General features: G+C 42.0%; 1 protein-coding gene across 5 annotated transcripts in view; it reads left to right on the top strand.

Moving 5' to 3' along the window:
* Positions 1–22,539, top strand: part of PEPD (peptidase D) — a 192,767-nt gene that overhangs the window by 151,893 nt on the left and 18,335 nt on the right. For all 5 annotated transcript variants that reach the window (XM_039383049.1, XM_039383047.1, XM_039383050.1 and 2 more), the window contains 2 exons: positions 3,561–3,709; positions 21,569–21,753. In XM_039383049.1, the coding sequence (XP_039238983.1) occupies positions 3,561–3,709; positions 21,569–21,753 (334 nt within the window). The remainder of the gene's footprint in view (positions 1–3,560; positions 3,710–21,568; positions 21,754–22,539) is intronic.

The following is a 22,539-nucleotide window of genomic DNA, read 5'->3' on the forward strand; positions in this document are numbered from 1 at the left end:
GAAGCAAGATTAACTTCTCTCTCAGAAGATTTAAAAAGAAATTGAGCTGACTTCCTCAGCCTCAAGCTAAATCAGTGAGGAGTTTGCCATACAACCAAGCATCTCTCTTTGGTCAGCAAAACTCCTTCTCCAGCCACCATCCCTTTCAAATGCCTCAGAAATCCGACAGCCTCAGACTCATCATGTGCTGAAAAATGGGGAAAGGGTTGTTCTGGAATGAAACTTCTCATCATTCAACAGAAAACTGAATTCAAAACTAAGTTTTGTAATAGACAATATATACAGTCTGCTAGCACTTAATTTATCTGAAAGGGAAATATGATAGAGTTTGGAGAATATTGTATTATTACACATGTTATTCTGTCTTACGCAGTTCTTAAAACGTAAGCCATAGACCCAGATGCATAGAAGGCCTATTTTCCTTTTTGTGTTTTAATTTGTTTATATTGCTGCTACATTTGATAACAGTCCAAATAACATTAAGTAATGGTTTCTGTACATGACCCTTTTAAGACTGCACTATCAGGCAGGTAATTTTGTACATGCAGTTGAGAACATACTAGAATACACTAATAATATCTTTTTCACTAGCAGTTAACCATCTAATTTCAGGGTAAAATAAATTTTTTTTTTCTAAAGAACCTGCTTTTAGAATTTTTTTCCGGTTAGTCAACAGGAGAAGATAGTAGCTGTCATACATTTTATTTGACTTAAATGTGCTTCACCACTTACTTTGCCTGGCAGGCAAATATACAAAACTGGGATCTTCTCAGGCTCCCATTATTTTCTCAGGATAACTACAATATCTGGGCTATTTCCATGTCTTGGGCAACATTTTAACTAATGGATATGTTCCCAACTGAAGTTAAATGGAATAGAATTCCCCGTAAGAGCCAAAATATCTCCCAAATGTCCCATTTGGTTTGGATGCTTTCTCACTGAAGCGTTCAGGCTGGATGGTGTGTTGTCCTCTGTGGTGGAATTTGAAAGATCATCTTCCCTCATGTCTCCTCTTGTCTGGAAGCCAAGAAACCTGAACAAATGGTGCTTCCTAGGTTGTGAGCCTTGTTTTGGTGTACATTGGCTTTGTGATTTCTTTTTTTTCCATTACTCAGTGCTCCAGTAACTTGAAAAGCTATTTAACAGCCACCGAGTGATGAATGGGTTTGAGAAAATGATGATAATTGTAAGATTAAAGACATCACTAAAGTTTTGCCTCTGGTAAGTTCAGAATAACTGTTTTCCAGGGAAAATATACAAAGCATAGCAACTTCCAGTAGGCATGGACAGGGAGTTTGGTAAGTTGTTGGTCCCAGCTTTACTGTCACCATGCTGACTGGACATTTACACTTGTAAATGCAAAGGAGTTGGGCCACAGAACTGCTGCAGATCCCACAAAGCACCATGCAGCTTGATTTGTGATTTTGAATGGGTCCATTCGGGATGGGTTAAAAAATTTAGAACTGATCTGACATCTGCATCTTGTTGGCACATTGCAGCATGTAGGCATGACTTTTAGTTGCTGCAACTAGTTTTCTGTATCCATAGATTTTCTATGAGTACCTTTAGTTATTTTTAGAAGCGAGTCTAACCATAAAATCAAACCTGAGGCAGTGTTGGTGGGGTTTCTGATTTTGAGGTTTGGCTAGGCTGGTTTACAGTTGCTATGCTGCTGTCTGAGGGTATTTTTTTCACCCTGTGCATCTGGCATTTTCTGCCTGTTGTGTACCTTTTTTCAACTCACAACTTTCTGTTCTAGCATTCCGTGTTTCGTGTTGAATTGAACATATGTAGTGTTTGTATCAGCTCGGTGTGTACATATCTAACTTTGCAGGTCTCTCTGTAGCACTCTCCTGAGGAGTTTGCTCCTGTAGCTTTAAGCCTTGTGCAGCTCTGCATCTGTAACCACTGGGTTTGTTCCTGAAGTTCCAGTCCTGCAAGTCTCTCTGCAGGTGAACCTTGCCCAGTTTGGGGAGGCTGGCGGTGACTGCAGCAGGGCTTGCACTCAGTGCAAGGATTTGTTCATGGAGGAAATTGTTGGGTGGATTTTAAAATTTCCTGGAGTAAATCTTCCTCAGTGTGTGTCTGTGTATGCAATGCAGCAAGAAGAGTCTGCTGAAATATTCTTTAGCTTTATCCTGGTTGCCTTTGTTTACTCAGTGCCCGTTGCTTTCAGCAGCAGGTATGTTGGAAACAGTGAACAGCTGTAGCACTTTCTGTGGTAGCTTATATTTATCCTTACCCTGTCACATTTGCTGGCTGGGGACGGAGCTGCTCTGCAGAGTTTTCCTAATTACTGCTGTAACTAGCTTTCAGTGGCAGAGAGGGTCCCCCAGTGGAGTGGCCCTGCCTTCTGCTTGTGTTGTCTGACTGACCCTGCTGTGAAAAAGCAGCAAGAGGAAGAAAACTCCGAGGTTTTTGAACACAGTGAAGGAAAATCATATTTCTTATGATGGTTCACCTCTCATATAGTTGTTTGGGCTGGTTGGAAGAAGACTTAAATTAGCAGATTTCAACTCTGACTCGTTACCTTAGAAATCAGGAGGTCACACAAACAGTGTGTGTCAAGACCAAAGTCTTAGATGTAAAATGTGCTTTCTTGTAACCAATATATGATGAACTAAGGGGATTATTTGCTCAAGTATTGTCTGGTCCAAATGGTTATTTGGTTATTTGCTGATTTCTGAGCCTGCTGAAACCAGTGCAATGCCTTATCAGGTAGGCTCGAGAAGACTTACAAATATCTAACATGGCCCTCACAGGGCTGTAGAGTCCCACTGGCTATTCCTGTAGATTGATTTCTGGCAGCTGAGCAATCTGTGGTGAATCACTGATTCATGTATAGAATAATTATGCTTCTCAAGGGGTAAGGCAGGGGTTTTGTCCCCATAAGAAAAGGTACCTAACAATATTTTTTCTTCTACCTCTGATGCAGAAAACTGTACTACATGTACTTTTCTTGTTGGATCTTTCCACAATGCTTGTTCCTTTAATTCTTGGTAGGCAATTTTGTCTTAATGGAAAGTTTACATTGTGAGCAGTGGCAGTCAACCTTTAATGGGGACATTGTATTCAAACCATCAGATGTGTTTTGACACTTAGATACGAAAGGCCATAATTTAATTGACATTTCTCTGTTAAGTGGGATTCTGTTTTGGATGTTGGGTGCTTTATGTGCTAGCATTTCTCAGGAAAGAAAAAAAGGACTTTTTTTTTTTTCTGAGAAAAGGTCCTAGAAACTGGAACTGAAGAGGTTGAAGTGGATTCCTCATGTACTTTTTATCTTCCTTCCTGTGTTCTCTCAGCATTTCCATCCAGGACCAGCACAGCCCTTAAGGGCTATTTAAGCCATATGGGATGCAGATACCCTTCTGCTGGGAGATTCCAAGGGACTCTTGTCTCATTTTACTGAGGAACAGCGTTCAATTGGTGATTATGTGGCAAACTACCAAAATGCACATGACTCTTAAGTGCAGAGCAAGAGAAAGGTCTACTATTATATGTTCTACTATTTCTTCGGAGCTCAATTTTCATTTCTTCCTCCTCTGTTTCCTTTTCAGCCTGTTTGATATGGGAGGGGAGTATTACTGCTATGGCTCTGACATCACCTGCACCTTCCCTGCCAGCGGGAAGTTCACTGCTGACCAGAGGGCTGTCTACGAGGCAGTGCTGAAGTCATCGAGGGCTGTGATGAAGGCAGTCAAACCAGGTAAAAGATCAGCACATGTCAGCAGGAATTGAAAAGCTTCGTGGCAGCACTCAGGCTGTCAAGTCAATTATGTTTGCAATTCAGAAAGTGCTGGAAAGGAACAAGATGATAAAATTAATTTCCGTGTCTGGGCAGTTCCTGATGTATAGAGGTAGGACACAGAACACTCTCCACAAACTTTTAAAAGTATAACACAAAACCAGTTATTAACAGGATATTTTAATCTTAGTTTTGTGGGTTTTTAATTCCTTTAATCTGGGGGTGACAGTTATTAATTACTTGGTTGTGTCTTTATACTGCCATCTTTTTGGGAAGCTTATGCCAAACACTGAAGTCAGAGTTTGGGTGAACACATGTGCTGTTCTTCAGTTTGTTTCAAGCATTTTCTGTATTTTATGTGTAAGCACAGTAGAAATCTGCTGTTGAAAAAGAGTGTGCATCTTTGGGAAGGATAATTAGCCTTAAAACCCTTTCAAAAGCGCTGGCTATTGGGTACTTCACTGTGTGCCTTTAAATTGCAGGCAAGCTAATTCATCAAATATACCTTTTCATAACTGAAACAACTGTCTGGCTTAATGAAAATCTTATTTTTCTCTGATTCTGCTTTTGGGGCAGCAAATAAATGTTTTAGAGCTAACTGCTGCTGAGATTTTGTGTGTGTCATGGTGAAGGTACTTGAGCATTTCTCAGTATTAGTAATGGAACAGCTTTGAGAGGAATGTACTCAATGCACAAAGCACACTTATCCTTTAAATTTGCCATTCAGTCATCAGGCCTTGAGTGCAGGGGCTCTCTGGATTGCCAGTCGGAACAGATGCAGTTTTCCTGTTATACAAGCTGGCAGCAGCACTGTTTATTTGAGCAGCTTGGAAGGGAGAAATAACACTTGATGCTTATCTGCAAAATGAGACTAGATATTTGGCTTTTTAATAAGTGTGCGTTCTCCATCATCTGCTGTGTCTCCTCTGAAGAATCTTGTCCCTATTCCTCTTCATAGTTTGCTTTGCATTTCAGTACCACCTTTATTTTCATGTAACATTTTTGGCAGTATTTCATGCTAACAAGTTGCAGACTGTCTTCAGAACTTGAGAGCTAATACGATGTTGTGCTCAGGATGGTGTAGAGAATTCCTCAGTTTGCTGAACAGTTTATTTACAGTGTCAGAAAATAAGGACATAGTAAGTTGAGTATTTCTGAAAGGTAGCTGCGAGGATCTTTTACTGGCTTTGGGAGCTTGAGATTCACAGGCAGAGAAATCATTCTTTACATCTGGCAGAAGATGGGACTGAATTTTCTCACTGTGCTTTAGTTGCCTTTCCTATTTGGAAGAATGGTGCAAATATGCATTTATGCTCTTCGTGAGACTGGTAATCATGAATTTTCTATCTACAGAAAATGTTCTGTAGACTGGTTCATTGGTTTCTTTCCTTCTGTTCCTCAGAGCAGTGAAATGCAACCTGGACCATTTGCAGTCTTGAATTACAGATCCAGTTAGAGTCCTCCCAACGTGCAAAAAATGTCGCTATCTGGAAAAGTCTGCTTTTTAGGTCCTTTTTAGGATCTCCTGGAAGACTGGTATTCCGAAAAAGAAGAGATGGAAACTGTGGCCTTTATAGCATGGTTAGTGTTACATACTTGTCAGGCTGCTGAGGAAGCCCAGAGCCCCTCGAAGGGGAGGATACAAACTGACTGCATTGTCACTGCTGCCCACGGGGAGACATTTCAGTGGGAGAGGCAGAGCCTCCTTCTCCTCCTTGAACTAACCAGCTTGTTAACTCATTGACTAAAGCACTAGAATCTACTCCTGGGACTATCACAGAGGGAGCAGGAATTGATGATATGAATTCACCTCTTCTCTCTGTAATACTTTAGGTCTCTGAAAAAGGAGTGGGAGAAGCTTGCAGGATTAGAGGCACTAAATTTAAAAGCCAGCCCCATCATGTTTCACTCAGATTTTCTGAATTACGGAGCCCACGTTAATTTTGCTGCTATTTTTGTTTGTCTTCCTTTCCCAGGGTTCCCAAGGTCAGAGGCAGCCGAGTGGCTGTGGGCCCGTGGCAGGAGCCACTCGTGGGGCAGGCTGGGCAGAGGGAGTGCACACAGCACGGGCAGCAGCTGTAGGAAATGGGGGTTCTCTCCAGCTGCAGAATTGGGCCCTTATTTGTGCCTTGTGGCAAAGGGTCACAGAGACATCTCGTTCTTGTCTTCAGGATGTTAATGATTCCCGGGGTCTTTCTCACTGCAAGATAGGGAGCAAGTACTTTAGGGGGAGTCACTAACCAAATACTGGGTTGCATAACTGTGTTTATGGAAGGACACACAACTGCTAGCAACCTTAAACATTCTGTATAGATGTGTGTGGTTCAGAGATTTGCATTTATTTTTTCAGCTTGCCTCTCATATGAACCTAATTAACTCTCAAGTGAAGTTACTTTCTGAGAGATAATAGACCTCCTAATACATTTTGTTTATACTTTTATATACAAACAGTTGTCATAATTTTAAAAATACTCCAAAACATTGTATTTCACTGTAGAAAAGCATTCATCTGACTACATCCTGTGCGTGGTCCAAATGTGCAAACAGCTCTAATCATATATATGGGTTACCCTACCTTCCAACTGCAAGAACAGAATTCCTTCTGCAAGCCAAATAATATATTCTGAAAGTTAAGAAACACTCTCTGCGGGATTATAGCCCAAGTTCAGTGCAGTCGTCACAACTCCTGCCACAAATCAAATCTGTTTAAAATAAAAGGGGAGAGAGACATACTCAGTCTTGCATAAGCAGCAGTTTTGAAACCACGGAACATGGAGCTCATATGAAGGCTGAGATGCTTGTCACTGAAGCAAAAGTCAAAAAGGTGTGCTTGTGTGGCAGTGGGGTGATTCTCTCTTTCCTACAAAGTCAGGCTTATGATCCAAGATGTCAGAGAGGAATGTTGCATTTCTACTTGGGGGATATTCTTAATTGTGTCAAGTCCATCTGCGTTAAATTTCCCCTTCCACAGAACTAAAATACAGGGACAGATGTGCAGAATATTGACACTTCCATGTCCTTCGTGGCTGAGGCATTGGCTGCTTCTTTCTCAGAACAGTGATTTGTGAAACAATTTGCTTTACAGAGATACTCTACGTAAAAAGAGTTGTTAAAAAAGAGTGACATTGTAAAGCCAAGTATCACAGAGTATTCCAGAAGTTAGTGTCCTAATTTGCCTCACTTCTGCGTTGCTTTTTAATCTCATTAAATTTGCCAGATTGGTTGAGGAACATTAGATGCAGTCCTGGAGCACATCTCCCACTTTGCTTTCATCTGAAATGAATTCAATTCATGCTTCAAAACTCCACTGAGTAAACAAAAACACAGTAAGTGGGGACAGCCAAGAGCTTTCACCTCCAAGGATGATTGGAATGAAAATGTTCCTGTAGATATATTCATTGTTTCTGTCTCTGCTGTCTTCACACGATGCATATAACAGTAAGGGCTGAGCTAATGAGCAGCTACACAGGAATTCAGTTTAACCTTTTGTTCCATGTCTGGCCTGGAGCTGTTTATTGCCTACTGTTCAAAGCCTGCTCTGAATCTAAAATTATCTACATCCTCACCGGTTTTTGTCAGAGCGCTCATCATAGCAGTACCCAGGTGCTGGGCATGCAGGAAGTTTGTTTGCACTGCATCTCAGTGATGTGGAAGTGTTCAGCAGTCCCCCTTCTGCAAGCCTGGGCTGGCAGGCTAGAGAAGCTGGTGGAAAAACTATTGACTCATTTGGGATGCCAAGATTGAAACTCATCAGACTCGAGATCTTTTTTAAGGGAGTTGAACCCTGCTCTTGCTCAAACCCCAGCTGTTTTGACCTCTGTTACAGCTGTTGAGTGCCCAGCCTTTCTGCAAATCACACTCCAGATTGTCAAGCCAAACTTTGGTCAAATGAAAGAAAATGATTAATGAACAAATGAAAAATAAATAAATAAAAATAAAAAAAAACCTCTGTGTTTGAAGCAAGTTGCTTAGCATCCTGCTGGCAATCTGAGTCTGATGCAAGAATGGTTGCTAATTCCCAGAGGCAACGTTTGGTGCATTTGCCATGCTTGCCTGCTTGTGAAGTCTCTTGTTTCTTTTCCTGCATGTTTTCAGCTTTTGCAACAGATGGGAGAGGAGTTATATAAGGAACAGATATCTTCAGTGGTTTAGCAGGAGCTGTGCTTGCCTTGCAAATAAGGGAACCCTAGAAGTAAATCATTTAGGGCTTCTTGTGGATTTGCATGTTGTGGTTGGTAGGAAGCTTTGGTTGATCTGGTGAAAGCTTTTCCACTGGGCTGAAGTACTTCTGAGGCTCTCCTCCCTGTGAATTCTCCTGTCTGTAGTAATGCATGAATGGATGTTGCAGTTTTGCTTGCATCAGGTCTTCTGTCCTTTAGCCAGCTGCCTGCGTTACAAAACGTAGCACTGGGTCTGTTCTCTGGTGGGTGGCACTGAAAGTCTCTAAAACATGTTAAAGGTTTTATTGGAGGACTGGAAAAGGCAGCATCATCAAAAAGGCCTTGTTACTACTGAAGTCCTATCTAAAGGAGTAGATGGTCGTGTAACTAAAGGACTGGACTGTAACACGTCAGCACTGAGGGTCCAAGCAAAGCTCACCCAGACAGTGTCAGTTGATATTGCTCAACTCTGGAGTCCTTGATGCTATAGCCATAAAAATACTGCTTTTAGTGTAGCTCCCCCCAAGCCCTCTAATTGCCCAGGCTTAAAAAAGGCAAACTGTGGTGGAAAAAAAGTATTGTGTAGCACACCCTCAGTAGGAATAAGGCTGCAGAGTGCAGTGGTTAAGGGCAGGGTGTGAGGTCTCAGCTCTGATGTCTGTAGGACATCCCCTGGACAGCTGTCATGGAATCACAGAATAAAAGAATCAACTGGGTTGGAAAAGACCTCTGAAGTCATCGAGTCCAACCCTTGATCCAACCCCACCGTGCTTCCCAACCCATGGCACTGATGCCACATCCAGTCTCACCTTAAACACCTCCAGGGACAGTGACTCCACCCCTCCCTGGGCAGCCCATTCCAATGGCTGATCACTCTCTCTGGAAAAAATTTCTTCCTAATATCCAACCTAAACCTCCCCTGGCACAGCTCAAGACCCAGCCCTCTTGTCCTGCTGCTGCTTCCTGGGAGCAGAGCCCGACCCCCACCTGGCTCCCCCCTCCTGTCAGGGAGTTGCAGAGAGTCAGGAGGTCTCCCCTGAGCCTCCTCTTCTCCAGGCTGAGCCCCCCCAGCTCCCTCAGCCTCTCCTCACAGCACTTGTGCTCCAGTCCCTTCCCCAGCCTCGTTGCTCTTCTCTGGACCTGCTCCAGCCCCTCCATGTCCTTCCTCAACTCAGGGGCCCAGAACTGGACACAGCACTTGAGGTGTGGCTTCACAGGGGCAGAATCACTTCCCTGGTCCTGCTGCCACACTGTTCCTGATCCAGGCCAGGATCCATTGGCCTTCTTGGCCACCTGGGCACACTCTGGCTCCTGTTCAGCTTCCTGTCAATCCAAACTCCCAGGTCCCTCTCTGCCTGGCTGCTCTCCAGCCACTCTGTGCCCAGCCTGTAGTGCTGCATGGTAGTATTTGAAAGCCTGAAGTGCAGGGCTAGATTAGAACCTTTTGTGAGCAAGTTGGACATGTCTGTTGATAGTGGAAAGATCTGCAGGATTGGAAAGGCCACATGTGCATGGTTCCCAAATCTGTCTCAGTCCATTGCAAAAGTTAGATCCAATGTCAATGTATTAGCTTTGTAATCCATCATTTGTCACTAGTTACACCTGGGAGACCAGCATTGTTTGCTCTTTGGCATTAATAGAAATCCGTTTGAAGAAAGGTGTAAAATAATTTGTTTTGCTGTAAACCCCTCTCTAAAATTTCTAGAAAACAAGTTGTTGAAGAAACATGATCTTAGCTTTCAAGTTATCCCTACTCTGAGCCAGGGTTTGGTACCTTCTGGCATCCCTCCTAACCTAAATGACTCCACACTATGTTCTGAAACATGCACATGGAAATGCCAGTGATACCAGCAGAGGAGATGCTGCTGATGATCAGTGCCTGAGTGTCTGTGTGTGAAGTGCATTCCCACTTAGCCCAGCTCTGGGCATGGCTGTGTTCTCAAGCTCATACTTTACTGTCAGGGATACATAAGAGTCCAGTCGTGTTGGGGAAGTTTCTGAGGAGTAGCTTCTCCTTTATCCTTTAGCAAATGACTGTGTATTTATACCATGTACAGCCTCTCGAGTGACTGCTGCTATTTATTATTTGGGTTATTATCTTAAGCATTTAGAGAATATTAATAATTGGAGTTCTTTAAATTTACTTCCTAGCTGATGAGGACAGTATGGTTGCTACATATAAAAAGTTTCTATATATGGTTTCTATTTATAGAAACATTGAAGTTTTTCAAAGATATGAAAGTGCTACTGTGTGGAGAAGAACTAAAATGGAAGTATGCTTGTCTTTCAGCTTTGCAATTAAAACTATTTTGGATTAATGCACTAGAGCATAAACAGAGTCTTAAAGATTAACGAGCTAAATATTGGAGCAATCACATACTTTCCATTTTCATCCCTTTGCAATTGCATACTGGGACCTCCAAGCATTGCTCTGTGTCTTCTCTGTAGAGTAATGGAAAATCACAGGAGAAGGGGAAGGAAGGGAGCTTGTTGTGCTTAGCATTCCTGGTACTAGTGCAAAACTTGTTTGTGTTTAAAAAACTAACAGAAAAAAACCTTCTTTCAACCTCTTAAGTTATACTCATTAGTATTTGGGGTGCAAGGAAGAAGGAACGAAAACACCTCGATCCATAAGGTCTATTGTCCTAAATTCCAGTTTCAAAAAAGATCTCTTTGCCTAGCAAACTGCTCCCAAGGAACAGTTGAGTAAGGCCAGGTTGGCAGCCACTCAAGTCCCTATCTCTACATTTATATGATTTAAAAAGCTTGTATATCCAAAGTCCCCATTGAATCGAAATTGCATTCAGGCATTAGCTATGCAGCTGGGGATGTTTGCTGATTGATGGTTGTTTGTTTCAATAAAATGAAGCATGAAAAAGGGTTCCAAATATGCACAGAAGTAGTTGTTCACCATGTCAGGTCACGTGCAGTGTGAAAGCTTTCCTCCTCATGACACTGACATTACTACAGGATCTCCCTATAGAATTTCTATCTCTGCATTTTTTTCAAGTTGGAGCTCATCTTATATGAATATCCCCAAATTCTGCATTTTACTGTCCCAGACAGTGAGTATTGTCTTGCTTCTGGCTTTCAGGCTTTGCTTTTCTGATAAATGCTGTGGAGGAACACATTGAAGAAAACCTCTGTCCCGGGGCCAACATCTCTGATAACACAAGATGGAGGTTTTTCCATGTTAGGGCTGCAAAATTCCTTGCCCGTGTTTTAGTTTTCCCAGAAATCAAGTTTCACCTAAAGACATGAGTTCTTTAAGCTCTTAAATCCCGTCTTCCAGGATCAAAGATCAGCCATGGATGCCAGGATTGCCATATAATCTTTGAGCCATATAATCTTTGAGCAAGAAGTAAACCCACGTGGCAAGCAAGTAAAAGATGCTTTTATTAATCATGTAGATATCAGCTGATCCTTAGAGCCTACCAGAAGTGCTGTAAATGCAAAGAAGTAAGTAGTTCCCAAAGGACTGAGGTGTTCTGAGGTAAAGAGGCTGAGGGGAGTGGGTTGGAACAGCCAGGGCAGCAGAGTCTGACTTGAAGTTCAGAAAGTTCTCTGTAGCTGATGGTCCCTCCTCTGTCTTTGTTCCACGTGCCTCTCTGGGTCAAGTCCTGATTTTGCAGTTGAGAAGAGGTGCCTGAAGGTGTTGCTCTAAAGTTAGGAGCAGCCCTTCCACTCTGTCATTTCTTTCTCATGTTCAGACGATTTAGGACCAAACAGTCTGAGGTACAGAATGATTCAGAGACGAGCATTAGGCCCTTCTGTGGGTCTGACTCTGAGGACTTCCTCTGAAGACCAGGAGAAACAGTCCTTGGGAGTTGTCTAGGATGAAACATGACTTGTCCATGGCGTGTCATCTCCATACACAGCTTGAAACCAGGCTCAGTGTGTTATTTTGGGTCGCTGCTGCAGTCCTGCCTGGAGTTGGAGTGTTGGCCACTCCTGGTTTCCCCTTGGTAGCAGAGGACCAAAGAAGGCCTTGTGTATTTGTAGGTGCAAGATGCAGAACAAAGTTAGTCCTACGTGGTCTTTGTCTGGGCAGCTGTAACTGCACAAGAGTTGAGCTGCTGTGTGAAACTCTGTGTCCACGTTTTGTGCTTTTCTCCTGATTTCTTTGGGGTTTGTTTATTGGTGTAGCTTCCTATCTTCTTTTGTCTTAGCTAGTTTTCCCATGTACTTCCTTCCAAGGAATGCTGTGAATCAGAAGGACAAAACAAAGCAGCCACTTAGTTTTCCAGTGCTTTCCCTTCTCCCTGTTTGCCTGATGCTGAAGTAGTAAAGCTGATGGAGGTAGAGAGGTGAGCCTGGGGACCTTAGAGGGTGAATGGTCTGTATTTTTGAACAGCAGAATGTAAACTTTGGGTGGTGTGTACTCCTTTGGTACCTAAAGATTGAGGCACAGTTCTTTCAGTGAGACTGTCAGGAGGAGGCAGGTTCAGTGACCCAGTACTGGTTTCATAAATAACCTCTTTTAGACAACAAAAAGTGCTGGGATTTGAATTCAAAGTAGCAGTATGATTCCCTTTTCTAGGTTCTAATAAAATGCCTCTCATTAAGAAAGAATAGTGGAGAATTCAACTCAGGTAGGATAGTAATAAGACCAAGGATTAGAATAACTCAGTTAAAGAACTGTTTAATTGGAAACTAATAGCTAGGTTACCTATTTGACATTGCAGATCACATTACCAGCAGTTGTTTCTGTTATTAAGTTGAGCAGAGTTGGACTTACAAACATATGCAAATTCAAAATTTGCAACTTCACAGATTACTGCTTCTTTTTGTCCATGACAGTTCTGTAACTTCCTTAGGATTCAGATTTATTTTTGGTTTTGAATATACGGCTTTAGGGTAATTGTTACTGTATCCAACTAGGATTGAAGTGTATTATACCTAAAGAAAATAACTGTAGCTGTAATTAATAATTATTCCTTTCAAGTTAAGTACAAGTGAGGTTCTTATTCACATGCAGTGGATGGTTTTTGCATGGAAGTCGTTAGAGTTTTGTTTTATGTAGTCCAGAGTTGTGCTTAGTAGAACACCATGTGGGCATGCTTCTCTATTTTGCTATATAAAAACAGTAGCTGATTTTGATTAATTTTTAGAAAGAAACTGGACTGTAAACTGGAATTTTTGACAAAAGCACAACAGGGAAGGTTGTGAGAGCATGATCTATTTTACAGCTTGTATAATTTCAAAATGCCCATATGAATTATTCCCATCCAGATTGTCATGTTTCAGGCAAAGCACTGCCTATCATTATTAGTCTGCTGAATATTTGAAGCAAAACAGTTATTCTCAGAAATAAAGCATTAATGACAGAAGTTAAAGATTTTATACCAATTCCTCTGAAGAAAAATGCTTGCAGGGCATGTTGTAACCAGTACTTAATATTCACAAATCTTGCTGAATGACGCTGCAGTATTATTTTTTCCCCCCTTGCAGTTCGGAATGTGTTATTGTGTTAAAAGACAGATTGGAAAGTAAATCCTGTTAATATATGTTTTAAAAAGCTATTTGTAGTCTGCTCTCTCCCTTTTCTATTGAATGGAGTTGGTTGTGTATTTCTTGCTGGCATTAATGTTCATAAGTTTCCCTTTGAATACTGGCTCTCCAAGATTGACCCAGCAAAGGTAGTATAGCTTTCTGTGGTAAGTTAATTCTGGTTTTGTCAGTATAAATGCTTAAAGCATTGCTACTGCTTAGGGGAAAAAAAGCTGAAGGTACTGACAGTCAAGTTGGAATTCTTGATTCTTGCAAGATACTAAATAGAAATGGTGCCATTGATTACTGGAGCCCTCATGGTTGGTCATGTAACCTAACCGTGCCCTGAACAGCAGCAACCCAAGCAAGAGGTGAAGGAAAAGGCAATATTTTCTGCCAAATTCAGCAGATCCTGCAGACCCTCTGTTGAAATGCAGGATTTCTGACTGCAAACCTTCTGGGAGCTGCTCTTCCCCGCCGTGCCATGGCGGGAGCCGACCCCTGCGAACAGTGACCGCCGCAGCGCCGGGGAGCACAGAGTAGCGCCCAGTTACTGCCAAGTGGATGAAAACAGACACTTTGAAACACTTGGGCCTTTCTGCCCCGAAGTCCCTCTCACGTTGGGATCTCTGAGCAGCGTCTGGGGGCAAACCTGCAGCTCTCCAGCTCGGCTGAATGTGCGGATCTTTTCTTCAGAGGTGCGGCTCGCACAAGGCAAACGCACTTAGACATCTTTACAGACTCAGCCTAAATCAGCTGCAGGTTTCCTTTCTGTAGTGAATGGGTTTTGGTTTAAGGCTTTTTTTTTTTTTTTAAAATCCTTTTTTCCTAATTGTAACAGGTTGTAATATTGTAATACTGTACAATTTTGCTTTTAACAGTGACTTTGAGGGAATAAGCCGCCTGCCTCTGGTCTGATGTGCACTGATTTTCCCCCAGCTCAGTGTTCAGAAAATGTGCTTGTTATACATTGTAATTTGAGTTGAAGTACAAAGTTCACAAGTCCTTCAATCTTGACACTGCATCAGCTGTAGCTGTCAGAGTGCAAACCTGCTAGACATAGATTATGGTGTTTGCCCCGAATCTTATCTAAACAGAGTCTTTTCTGAGCTTCAGAGATTGCTAAGTTTCCAAACTGCAATCACTCCCTCCAAGCACTTCCCTCATTCCCCCAATCTTTTTCCTCCTCTTTTCAACATGCACCTATTTGGAAGGAACAAATAGGTAAAATCCCCATTGTCTGCCAGCACTGCTCAATCCCAGTGCTGCACCCAGACGTGGAAAAAATCTCTTGCTCCACGTCTGCATCTATTCATATTGCTTTTCTTGATGTCTCCATGTGGCAGACTGTTATCCTGATGTTGCCTCTGATGTGTGATAGCTCATCTCGTGCAGGGTTTATAATAGGCAGGATAGATTTACTGCTGAAAAGTTCCATCAGATTGATGCAAAAGAAGTGTCATGGTACAACTGAATAGCACAGTGCTGTTCAGCCTTTTGAAAAAGAGGTCCAAGTTTCAGAGGTGATCGGGAGTAATCTCTGTTTCCCTTCAGTAGCTCTCACTCCTACCAGGAGTCCAGCATCTTGCTGAGGAATAGAGGGATGGCTTTTGAAGGAGTCCATCCTGGTCTGGAGCTGTGGCACTGGGATTCAAGGCACAGGGCAGGGTCAGGTCTGGTAATCCCTGCAGTCAGAACTGCGGGTATCTGTGGGTGTGACACAGCAGCAAATTCCCATCCTTTTGGGATGGGAAAGTTAACAGGCTCTTCTCATCATATGGTAGCCAGTTGAGGCCATGCTACAGCTGTAAAATACAGTCTAAAATTGTGTCCCTGAGTTAAGCATCCATGCAGCCATCTAAGGCTGACCCCAGGAGGCTACAGGTAGTTATCTACACAGCATATGAAGCTTTGAACTGCTTCACTGTTGCCCGGACTGTGCCAGTGTTTGAACACAGCATTTGGGTTTCTTTTGCCATGGCAGAGTTGCCTTACTTGGTGCTGCAAGAAACCAAGCTCAAAGACTGAGCAACTACTGAATATTTCCTTTAGTGGGCCAAAAGGAAAGCATGAAAATCACAAATACGACAAATGTTTCTCTAGCACCCAAGTGAAGAGGGAAGAAATAATTGTTTTTAGTATTTAAATGTTGTTTTGGTTTGTTTTTTAAACTGGGTTTGATTGGAATTTTTAAAGACCTATTGTTTTATGTCTGATATGGTCACTGCCAGTTGGCAGATTTTAATCTGTTCCAGTGGGTTGCTGGCTGGACTGGGATTGTGTGTTCTGTCTGCATTTCAGTGGCACTGCCAGGGGACATTGGGCCTTTTGCCCTTGTCTGTGGACACTCAGAAATTAAATGTAACTTAACCTTAGCACAATTTGGGGAGAAGTTACTACAACCTTGCCATACTCGTTTTTTTAGTAAGATTGTGACATCTGTGCTGGCAAAAAAACCCCACCCCACAACAACAAAAAAACCCTGTTAAATCATTTGTGGTTTAATCATTGTCACATTACAACCACAAAGTACCCTAAGCAGTGGCCAAAAAAATCCTGTTAGGCCTTTTCATAGTACTTTCTGACCAAAGTGGCTAAATACCATGCAGTAATTTTAAATTACTTTTGTATGCTGTTTCTACTTTATGTTCTCCAATGGCTTCTAATAAAACATCAGAAAATAATCTCTAGAATGAAAATACCAGTTAACAGGGACTGAGGAGCAGTTTATAGCATGATGTGTTATAGCAACTCATCTTTTTAATTCTACTGCTTAAAAAGTTATGGTATGTTTCTTAAAAGATAGGGGTGCTTTTGATTTCTGGTTTCACTAGAAGCATTTCTTTCTTTTTTGGGGGGGTTGGAGGGGAAAAAAATATCTTCTTCATTGATAGTGTGATCAAAGAGGTCGCAGATTATTGCAGAGATCCTTATATGATATTTCTGAGTTCCTAAAATGTGGTGTTTTATCTGAAATTTTGTAGGTTTGGCAAACAGACAATTAGAGAGGAAATATTTTTAGGAAGTAAAACAATATTCATTTTATCTTTTTCTTTTCTGTCACAGTAGTACTAGGAGTATCAATATCATTTGGTTTGATGGGAATAAATTCTAAAAAAACTCTTTCAGCAAATTTAATGCATTAAGTTTGCCATTTCTCAGTATCTGCAAACCTCTGCTATACTGCTTGCATGGTGTCTGAAGACCAATAACCTCTGTGGTTTTATGTTTTCCGTGATCTTTCATGTTTCATTATCTCCACTGTCTGGTCGGTGCTATGTCGTTCATTCACTGTATATCTCAAGGAATCTCAAGTGCTTTGGTTGCTGTAAAAGGTGCTTTTTGCCCTGGTCTCTTGCCCAAGCATGTGCTGCACGGCAGGTAACGACTCACAGCCCCGTGAGCCGTGGTAAGTGAGCTTTGCTGGGGAGCCACTGGCTGGCTCAGTGACCTGTATTACCCACTATCTCATTTGGCAGAGAATTAAGAAGGGAGCAGACACCTCATCAGCAGATTTTCCTAAGTACAGACTCTTTTTGGTATAAGCTGTCAAAGTCCAAGGACCCTCCAATCTAGCTTTTTAAACCTCATCTGTCAGTGGACTATAATTGGTTCATAAATTGGCTTAAAGATAATAATGGAACTAACCTTTTTACACAAAAAGCTCATCTGCAACTGTCATAAACATTTTTACACAGAAAGCATGTCTGCAACTATGCTAAACTTCACCAAAGCTTAAAAATAATAGTCCTGAATAGTATATGAATAAAACATCCCAGTGAGTGATTGGTGGTGGGAGGTTAGTGCTGGCTGGTGTTGCAAAAGTCGGCTACTGCAGTAACTCCCATCACTGATGCTACAGTAACTTGTGTGGAAGTTGTTTTGTTGTGGTTTTTAGTTGTTTTTTAACTGCTTTTTCTCCCTACAAGAATGGTGATATGGTATTTGACTTCTGCTGCATCAGCTTGCACAGAGCTCCCCACCGGACCACCAGTAATCCAAAAACTGAAGTGCCTGCACATCAAGTAGCCCCCATGTGTTAAGGATTCTTAGTACAAAATGATGTTCATTCAGCATTGTTTAGCTGGTGTGTTTTTCTTCACATCTGCAAGTCTGCAGTCTGTTGGGCAGATTGTTCCCTGGCTGCCCACACAGAGCCTTTTCCGTCATTGTTTCCTTGACCATGCTAAAGCTTTCCACACATGGATGTGTGCACAGACAGCTGAGCACAACAAAGGTGTCTCTGGCCTCACATACTCTCACTGCAGGACCTTGTGGCATGTCCAGATTGTTGAATTACACGTCATGTGAGAGTACCACAAAGTTCCGTTCGTGGCTTTCTTAATCCAGTTATCAGCTTGATCAAGCTATCAATCCTGGTCGTTAATTTTTCCTCCTTTCTCCACGTTTTGCAATGATTGGAAGTTCAGTGTCTACAAAGGAAAATTAGATTAGCAGAACTTAAGGACTTCTTAAAGTTCACTAAATGACACTTGAGTGCAGACATGCCAGTCCATCTCAGAGACAGCTGGGCTTGCACAAGCCATTGTATTATAAAGATTCCCATTGCCAGATAAAACTAATACAATTTTAGATTTAAAATAACTTTTTAAAAGAGTCGTATATTTCTGTTTATATTAAGTGTATACAACATATTCATTTACTTTTGTATAAAATGGACTAAGAGATCTTTCTTGAATTATGATGGCTCCCTGTTTTCAGTAAATTTTGTTTTATACTTTTAACTAATTGCCTTACTACTGTAAAGTAGTTCTTTCTCTTCACAAAGTTAATGTTTTTAAGGTTGTAAAGGTAGTAGGAAATATTTGAAGATTCACATTTAGATCCTCTTTCTTTGTCAAATTGCCTATTTGAAGAAAGAGGGGAAAGCCTGTTTATACCTTATTGTTAAAGTTTATTTGTAGCATGATGGGAATCCTCTCATATCAAACAAGACACGGTTATGACCATTTTTTAAGTGAAGACCAGAAAAGTCACTCCACTTAATTCACTGTCTCTAGTCATCTCAAAAATGTCCTCATATTTTGTCTTAGCACACAAGTAATTGTATGTATGAGTATATTATACAAGGCTTGTAGGTTAAGTGTCTTGGAAGGGGGTGGCCTAATACTACCACACCATAGTCATAATTGAATAAAACATGGAGCCAGACAATAGAATATAAATTCAACAGAATATAAATTCAGTCTATCTCTGAACTTTGCTTTTTAATTAAGACTATTCGAGCACCTATTTATTTGTAAACCAAGATTTCTGTTATTTAGTGGGTGCCTCCAGCAGAAGCTTAATTTCCCTCTGCCCAGAGCTGCCCTGGTGCCATCTGCAGCTCCTGCAGCGTTCAGGAGAGAGCTGGAGCTCACGTGCTTCCCATCTCCAGCAAAACGGGTGGCACTGGCAGGATGGTGGCAGAGTGGTCCACAGTGGTCCAGAGCCGTTTTGCTGGGCTCTGTCTGAAGCACTGCCCTGGTTCAAGGAGAGAGTCCAAAGCTGCAGATTTTCCATCCAGCCTCATTATTTATTTCGCAGTAGAGCTTTTTGTTGTCCTCAGTCTCTAGTGGAACAGATAAGATATGAAAGCCAAGACAGATGGGGAATGCAGAGCTCTGGGCAGGCGGAGGGGAGGGGAAATAATTACACTTTATGTCAGTGAGAAAGAAAGAGATAAAGGACTAGGGAAGAAGGGGCTCTAATGGATTTGTTCAGTGCCCAGAAATATTCAGGATTTACAACCATGGCTGTCTGTTCAGTTAGAGCAGTAGCATCATTCATTTGCTCTGTTAAACATCTGCAGACAAATGGATATGTGGTTTTGCTGGTTTTATTTCTGATCAGTTTGATTTTTTTATCTCTTCCTAAGTTTGACAGAGGTGGCTGTGTCTCTTTAAGTGGAGTCTGTGGGTTTGGAGTGAGACCAACAGTACCAGCAGAGCTGCAGAGGAGAGCTGTGCTGCAAACAACAGGCACCTCATGTCCAGTTTTCTCAGGCACCTCATCTTAACTTGATTCAGAGCATCCGGGGTATGGTTGTGTTTTGTCTTACAGCCATGGAGTTCTGACCTTCATTTGTATCAAGAGAAGATGAGGCTTCAGATAGTTGACCAGAGTCAGACATTACATGTGGCTTTGCAGTTGTGGGGATGAAAATAGATGACTTGTAGTAATACTCAGCTAAGATATCGTGGGAGAGAGCTCAAAAGAACATCTAGTGTCCTCAGAAAGGAGATTAAAGACTTTTAGAACAGTTAGAGTTGACTGCAAAGTGCAGAAGCTGAACTTGGGCTTAGACGCAGAAATTCTGTATTCTCACAGCTATAAAATAAACAGGAAAGCGACTGTGATTCACTAATACTTCCAGTGTGATATCCATGATATTGATGTGATAGATTGTAACGATTTCAATCTATCATACAATAGATTGGAGTCTGATGTGAGAGAGCTGTGAAACACAGGTGAATCTAGGGAGGTGAAAATTACAATGCAATCAAACATTCAGAAAGATAAATTATTGTAAAATATAGTTATGTTGAACATGGTTGTCAAAGAACAACTGGTTATAGTTGTATTGGTTCTTATTATGAAAAATCTAAATTCCTTTTTAAAGTAGGAATCCACAGAAATAGCACATTTTGACCAGGAAGACCGCACACATTTCATGGGTGAGCATCACTCACTTGGGCCGTCTGGCTTTTGTGACGAGGCAGCACTGGGGGTTTGTGCAGCATATTGTGCCTGTCCCTCTGCCTTGTGGCCTTGCTTGGCAGGGACGAGCCTGCAGGCAGCAGGGTAAAGGTTTGGTCCCCGAGCAGTGTGCTGGGGAGAGGAGGCTGCCTGACACACAGAGCTGGATCCCAAGGTTTGGTCCCTGAGCAGTGTGCTGGGGAGAGGAGGCTGCCTGACACACAGAGCTGGATCCCAAGGTTTGGTCCCTGAGCAGTGTGCTGGGGAGAGGAGGCTGCCTGACACACAGAGCTGGATCCCAAGGTTTGGTCCCTGAGCAGTGTGCTGGGGAGAGGAGGCTGCCTGACACACAGAGCTGGATCCCAGCCGGCGCCCGCGGCAGCGCAAAGGTGGACGGTGTGCGAGGCAGAGCAGCCACGTGCTGACCAGTTTGGTTCTGATCTTCATATCAGAGCCACAACAGACAGCTGAATGTTATTTAAGCACTCCCATAGGATGATTTCATTTCAGGCTTTGAAGCCTCAGTACTTTCAGCAGAAAGTGCTAATGTAATTAAGATATGACATTCACGTTCATGAGACCCTAGAGCTGCGTGTTTAACTGGATTAAAGCAAATGGAACTTGATGGTGGTTTGGCTTTAAAAATTGCTCATTTCTTATTTGTTTAATCATGCCAAAATTGAACAAGGAAAATATTCTTCTACTGTACCTTAGCCCTAGTTGTCTTGACTCTGCAACTGCTCTGTTGATGATGACTCAAAGCCATGGTGAACTAATTAAGACAGCACTGTGTTACTAACAAAAGAGCCGCTTTCTTCCTCCCTCCTCCCCCCAGCAGTTTGTCAAACAAAATTGTATCCTATACCAAATAATAGCAATCTAATGTATCCTGGCACTCTGTCTCTAGTCAACCAACAGTATTTTGTAATGCTGTTTTAGTACACGTATTAGAGGATTTGTGTTTTACACAGCCCATTAACACAAGGGAATCATTAATTTCTGGAGAGTGTCTTTGCCAGGAAGATGTGGGCTTTAAATCTTCAGCGTACGTAGAAAAGTACTGTCCACCTCAAATGTTCTAAAGTAGTATGATCATTATTGAAAATAACGGCATAGTAATATTTAATGCTCTGCCTTTTAAATAACTGCATTCTACACTTAACATTCTTATAGAAGACTCACTGATACATTTACATTTGTATATACATGCTTAGATACAGTCTCTTCATATTTTTTCGTGTGGGTCTGGATTATGAGGTGGTCCTATTTCTCCCGTTAGTAGTTTTCTGTACTTTGCAGGCGTGTTAAAATAGCTTTGTCTCATTCAAAGTATTTTTGTGCTAATGTAGTTGCTCTTTCCACCTTTGTTTTTTTATATAAACAAAGGGCACGTGTTACATCTGTTTTTTGAAAGCCGTGGTTCAAAACTTGCAGCAATCGTTAACTCAGCTGCTGGTTTCTGCTCTCCAAGGGGTCGCCTGGCCTGACATGCACCGCCTGGCTGACAGAGTCCATCTGGAGGAGTTGACCAGAATTGGCATTCTGAAAGGCAACGTAGATGACATGGTGAAGGTTCATCTGGGTGCAGTATTTATGCCACACGGACTTGGACACCTACTTGGAATCGACGTGCATGACGTTGGAGGCTACCCAGAGGTTAGTGTTGGTCCCTTCCCAACTCCCCTGCAGATCATCCCCTCTCAATTCAATCAGCTTTTCTTGTTCTGTGTGCATGGTTACCTAGTTTCATCCTCTCAGGGGTTGAGCAAATGCACATTTAAGTGTCTCTTTTTTTTTTAGGTGTGGTATTTTATGCAATTTACTTTGAGGAAATCTATTAGTCCATTAAAATATAAATTATTTATGGGGAGAAGTGAACTGATGCCGCCCTTTGGGCATTCTTAATCTGTCCAGTTCCTACATACATAGTGTTGTTGCTCTGTGAGTCACTGGTACCATTCCAGTGTACCCTGTGCTGTGGCAGAGCATCTCAGGCTACCTGAGACCTGTAGCAAGACTCACTTGCTCCATTCCAGATGTGAGACAGCTGCAGGAGCCCACTGCTGCACCTGGGCAGTATATCCTGATGGCTCTGTGATATGGAAACAAGCTGGCTCATATCCCTGTCTTGAACTTTGATATCCAGTGTCAGCACGGACACCACTGTAGATGAATTGTCCTGGGATGAGAACAGAGAGAAAAAAAAATCCCTCCAGTCTTCCAGTCTTTGGAAATGTGAAAGCTCTTGTATTGTGAGTTTCTGCAGAAAGCACAGAATGATTGCCTTTTGCCTTGAATTGACTTGGTGATTCACAACTGCGATCCGAAAGCAGAATAGGTAAAATTCTGTAACCAATTAATGGCAATATGTTTGCAATGATAACTAAAGAAATAAAAATCTCTAAGGGGAATTGAACTTAAGGTTTCAATAAAGAAAGGAAG

This window comes from Pipra filicauda, unplaced genomic scaffold (genome assembly GCF_003945595.2).
Source record: "Pipra filicauda isolate LSUMZ 115617 unplaced genomic scaffold, ASM394559v2 scaffold296_size2174093_pilon, whole genome shotgun sequence".
Lineage (NCBI taxonomy): Eukaryota > Metazoa > Chordata > Aves > Passeriformes > Pipridae > Pipra > Pipra filicauda.